Consider the following 6,000-nt stretch of genomic DNA (forward strand, 5'->3'; position numbering starts at 1 on the left):
GTGAAGTATTGTAATTTTGATAAATGTAATTTTATTTTAAAAGTTTAAAGTTTTTAATAAAAGTAAATATTTTTAGACGTCTGATGATGGGTGAAGAAAAGTAACCCGAAACGTTACGTAAAATTTAAAAAAGTGTTTTCACTCACCGAAAAAACTCAATAAGAAAAAACCGTATAAAAAGTACCGGTGATAAACTTTAATTCATTATAATCAGACTTGTTTAACTAAATTAAAATATGAATAGATGATTCTAAGATTCAAGATCGTTATTCTGAAGTTTTGTTTTGTTTGATCTTTGCATTAAATTTCATGGATAAGGTTGCCAGAATTTTTTCAGCACATATCCAGGCCAGACAAACCGGGCTAGTTTATATAAAAACCTGGCAAAATCAGGACATTTGATTTCGAAAGTGATGACTTTAAATCCGGGCAATATCCGGGCAAATTATCTCAAAACCCAGAAGTTTGTCAACAAAAATCAAGAAAAAAATTGAATAAAAATTAATATTTTGTCATGAAAATTCATCGTAAAATTTTGAATTTTTTTTTGGCTTTCCAAAATCCTCCATGATTATCTTTTGCTCAAAAATTTTCATTTTGAAGACGTTTGTTGGTGTTTTTCTGTTTGATTCGCCAAATAGATGGAATGAATTCGGTCAAAAACCGGGCAACTGGGTCGAGCCAGACTGTTCCAAATTTTTTTTTATTAAATATCCGAGCATACCCGGATAAACCAGGCAATCTGGCAATCTCAAACATGGTGTTAAAACTCACGACATAACCTGATGAACAATATTCCTCAAATTTACTCGGAGCATGGCAACCGTTCTTCATATTTCGGGCATTCCATATTCGCCAGATCACTCTCTGTTTAAAAAGGTCAAATCTAAATATGAAACAAAAATTCAGGATGGATTCTTAATACACTGGATTATTTTTAAAACGATTGTTGTGTACGTGTAAAAAAAGAAATCGCTTAAAAAAGTTCAACTCAACCGGGTAAAAATTCATCGATAATTGCGAGTAAAGTGGCCACTTTGGGTTGTGAGTCGAATGATTTTCAACCTAGTAGATCATTCTGATGAAATTAGAGAGAATCGAAAAGTTCAAAGATTTGTTTTGAATAATGTTTCCTGCTACGGTTGTTTCTAAACACCAGTAGAATCTCTAAGTGGCCATTCCGGTCCATGTTTTTGATTAGAGGCCATTTTAACGTTCCCGGGAATCGGCATATCTGAAGATCATTTTCCCGGGAATTCTCGGAATCCCGGGAAACATTGAAAAATATGATTTTAACACTCAAAGGCATACGAAACCATATCTAAATAATATTTTTTTCAAATTTCAAAGTAGTAGTATTGTAAAACATTTCAAATTGCTTCAATGTCCTAAAAACTCAATAGGCAATCACCAAACTCAGAAAAAAATATTACTATTTTTATAACTTCTTTTTAATTGAAAGTATTTAAAGAAAAACCTTTTCTAGCATAAAATTCAATTTATCGGTAACTAAAGTAATAACACTGATTTTTTTAAAATTCTTTTAAAATTCATCCAGTGAATAGCTTATTCAACAATGGTTTAACATCATGCAAATCTATAAACTAATTAGCGTTGTTTTACTTGATTTCAAGTTGTTCATCAATTCTCGTACATTTTTGGATAACTATCAATTTATTTCAATTTTCAACAGTTTTCGAATTGGAAGTTCGTAATGATTTGTGTTGCAAAATTGAACATTCCAATTCTTCTCGTTACGTTTCTTTATTGAAATTGTTTGGTTTTAATGATGATTTGTTTTTTTTACTATTACTGTACTACTACTATTACTCTGCTATGACTACATTTATCTGAATTGTAAAAAAAATCAATTTTCAATTCAAATTGAAAATATCAACTAGTCTAAAAAATATTCCAGTCTATGCCATATATCAAAGGAGTTCTTCATTTTCCTTGATGAATTCATGTTGTGGTCGGAAAATCTCATACTTCCGAATGAAAAGAGAAGTTTAAAAAAAAAGCTTGAATGTCAAGACGCTGTTTTTGACATGTTCGAAAATTATCTTATTTCGAGAAATTCATTCAAAAATAACATTTTAAAATAAATCTGTGTTAAAAAGATCGAGTGTAAAGAATCGGTGTGTAAAATATTTTTCATTTCATCAATTTTTTTATGAGAATGAGTTTCGAAAAACATGCATTATGAATGGAATTTTGTATGAATTAAAACACCAAATTTGAATCAGGATTTCAAAACAACTTTTAATTTCAAATTTCTAACTAAGATTCGAACTGAAAATGGAGAATCCTGATATCCTGTTCGTCTAGCTGACAAATTAACATGATTGACTTCATTTTTGAAAGATAGAAAAGCTGCTCACCGATAAAGTAAACAAAACACGGTGGTCTAACCGCACGCAAAATATTTGGACCGCTAGCGGAAAGATATTTAAAATAAACATGCAATGCATAGCGAAACGAACTCTTTTGCGGGCACCTGGCAGGTTTCCGGTCAGAAATAGAGGCGAATCTACCAAGTAAGCCTCTCTAATAAAATAAATTAAATTAATTAAAATCAGAAATTTTTTGTTGACAAGTCTAGCCTGTATTTTCCGGAGATGAACAAGGAGAAAAAATTTAAAAAATTGACTGACGTTCTGTGGAAGCTGCAAATCAGTCAGTGATTCATAATGATTGACCCAATGGATGGCTAAATGCGACCGTTTTCCCTGCAAAGCACTTCAATAGTTCCCACAAAGTTCATACGGTGTTGAGGTTGGATCATTACGCGAAAACTATGGTGGAATGATAAAAAGTCAAATATGTTGATTTTTCTGCCGAAGGAGAACAATCTGCTTTATTTGTCATAACTTCGACCAAATTGAAAATTTTGAGTAATTTTGAAGGTCAAGCTTCAGGAAACATAAAACGTTATCAAAAAAAGTCTTGACTTAAAAAAGGGTGGTTCAAGGTATACCCCAGATAACCGTTTGGTGATGGTTCTTGTCCCGCATCAATTTAGTATGTGGTCAAGCTTCTATTTCAAATGCTCTTCGCTCTTTTCACCACCTTAGAATATTCTTCTGATCTTCTATCTGTATTTCATTTCAATTCTTTAACCCTCACCGATAAAATTAATTTCATAATTTTAATAAAAATGTTCGGGGAACGTTTGTCGATAACAATCGGGACCGTCAATCAGGAAGTTTACGTCAAATAGTGTCTTCAAAAACATTTGCTGCATTTCCTGAGGAAACATGACTTTTCTGTGCTGTTATGGCCGGATTTTTCTTCCGGTCATTTTAGCAAAAAGGCCATGGAGTGGTATACCACTAACAACATTTAGGTGGTGCCCAAGGATAAGAACCCTTCCAACACACCAGAACTACGTCCAATCGAAAAATATTGGGCAATAGCTCAGAAGAACCTTGAGAAGACCCAAAAAAACTGTTAGCAGCGAGACGCAGTTTAAAGCAAACTGGCGTACTGCGCCGAAGAAAGTGATGGGTGGCGTCAAATGAAAGTCTCGTCAATTTTTACTAGGTCGGCCGGAATTTTAACAGAGTATTTTTAACTTCAAAAAGAAAGTTATTTTGATTTTTTTTATGTTAACAAATATTTGATAAACACGAAATTTAGTTTGACCACTTCTTGATCCGAAATAGCGTGATCTATCAAAATGATACTCTTTTCTTCAGCACCTTCAGTAATTGGACGCTTTCGTTAATTAAGACCCTTCGGTCCAAAAAGCTTCCAGTTAACGAGCAAGTAGGGAAGAGTGAGGTATCATGGGCCACTTTTTTTCATTTGTTTCATAACTTCTTCATTAGAAAAGATTAAATTAAAAAAATAAATGGAAATGTTTTTTACATTTTTGAGGTATCATTAGGCATTTTTTGTTATTTTTTAAAAACATTGATTTTCCGAGTTTTGACTGTTTTTAAAAAAGTAACTTTTTTTAGATTCTGAAAAACTGTGGGGAAACGTGGGCCACCAAATCCAAATTGACTAGATATCGTGCAAAGTTTATGAATTGACTCAAAACTGAAATTTCATAATTCATTTAGTTATTTTAAAGCGATTTCAGATGAGGATAGCAATAACGTATTTTAAGTTCTGAACGTGTATAAAAACACCAAAATATAGGTGGCTCAAGATACCCCACAAAATGTGGCCCACGATTCCCCACAAGCAATGATTTGGAAATTGGTTGCGTGAGTGTGACCTATTTATGTTTCATTAAAAATTCCTTTTCCACGTGAAAGAACATGACAAAACCGAGATCATAAGCGTATGAGTATATTTTTGTTGTGTACTTGAGGTCTCGCACGGATGCAATTTTGCGAGTGCTTGTTTGATTATGTAAGTACATTTTTCTAGGCTAGTTTCATAAAAGAAGCATATGATACGTACATAAGTCAAAAACATATAGAAAAACATGCTTACGCAAAGCGACGACGATGACAGTTGGATTGGGATTTTTATCTCAACACACAGCTGAGATATTTGAATTGACCCACGTTACCCCACTCTCCCCTACAGTATTTAGATTTTTTACATAACTTTTGTGAAAACGAGTTTTTATAATTAACCCAGATTGAATTTATGTCCCTATCCACTCCGTGATTTTTATTATGATAGAAAATTCAACATTATTTTATTAAAACATTATTTTTAGGTGAAACTTGACAGGAAAGTAGTTTTCCGGCAGCACATTCTTCCCGTGTGCCTTCCACCGAAATCGGTGAAGCTGGTCGGTAAAATGGCCACCGTTGCCGGATGGGGCCGAACTAGGCACGGTCAAAGTACGGTCCCCTCTGTGCTACAGGTAACACCGGGACTAAATTGTTCAGGACATTCTTCTTATCGAGTTTCTTCCATTCCAGGAGGTGGACGTCGAAGTGATACCGAACGAGCGTTGTCAACGATGGTTCCGAGCTGCGGGCCGGAGGGAAACTATCCACGATGTGTTCCTGTGTGCCGGCTACAAAGAAGGTGGCCGAGATAGCTGTCAAGGTGACTCCGGAGGTCCCCTAACGTTATCGTTAGATGGGCGGAAAACTCTGATCGGACTGGTGTCCTGGGGAATCGGATGCGGCCGGGAACATCTTCCCGGAGTTTATACCAACATCCAGAAGTTTGTGCCTTGGGTAGAGAAAGTGATGGGCAAGGAATATTCCTGAGCATCTACCAACTCCTCGAAGGGAGAGGTTCCAAAATATATGCAAATGTAAATAGTCATCCAAACCAAGTTAGTTTCCTAGATAGAGCGCGCTAGGTAAGACACAGATAAGATTTTTAAATGGGAACGACAATCGATAGGCGAAGACAGAATTTCAAATCGCGCAAGAACCAGGTGCAAAATATCTGTTTTAGTAAAGTCAAATGACTGCCTTTAGGACCGTAGTTTGTGCGAGCTTCTGTTGCAAGATACAAGTATTGCACGAGAAACGTAATTTATTAGTAACTTATTTGTAATGCATAGATAGATTGGCTGTCGTTCAAATAGGTTAATAGACTTCTAAGAAATAATGATTACCATTCCAACGAAAAGTTTCTCTAGCATGTAAGGCATCCTGTGAATGGTCTAATAAAAAATAATAATAAGACTTAAACATGTATGATATTTTTTTCGAACTTGTCCATGAACTGATTCCTTAAGTAGGGGAGAAATGTTTCCCACATGAAAAAAAATATAGAAACAAAATTATTCCTGTATGTCAATCGTTAGATTAAAATATGAACTTAATAATGCCATATTTTCAAAGCAATAGTAAACTCTCAATATTTTTTAGAAAAAGTTTTCCAAAATTTATGTTATGGGTTTAATTGATCCCTAGAGTCCAAAAAGATATATTTTTCTTCTGAATGGATCGTGATCATTGGTTATCACGAATTAACTTATTTTCACCTTATAACTAATGTTTATCCAGAAATTATTGTTAAAATTGACTCAAAATAACGTATTTATCTAAAAACTAGAAAATTGACCCTTTATGT

General features: G+C 34.1%; 1 protein-coding gene across 13 annotated transcripts in view; it reads left to right on the plus strand.

Moving 5' to 3' along the window:
- The window catches only part of LOC129747849 (serine proteinase stubble-like), a 139,799-nt gene extending 134,197 nt beyond the window's left edge, over window positions 1-5,602 (plus strand). For all 13 annotated transcript variants that reach the window (XM_055742217.1, XM_055742223.1, XM_055742218.1 and 10 more), the window contains 2 exons: window positions 4,679-4,828; window positions 4,887-5,602. In XM_055742217.1, the coding sequence (XP_055598192.1) occupies window positions 4,679-4,828; window positions 4,887-5,183 (447 nt within the window). In that variant the 3' untranslated portion in view covers window positions 5,184-5,602. The remainder of the gene's footprint in view (window positions 1-4,678; window positions 4,829-4,886) is intronic.
- Window positions 5,603-6,000: the final 398 nt, after the last annotated feature.

Source organism: Uranotaenia lowii, chromosome 2, assembly GCF_029784155.1.
Source record: "Uranotaenia lowii strain MFRU-FL chromosome 2, ASM2978415v1, whole genome shotgun sequence".
In the NCBI taxonomy this organism is placed as follows: Eukaryota; Metazoa; Arthropoda; class Insecta; order Diptera; family Culicidae; genus Uranotaenia; species Uranotaenia lowii.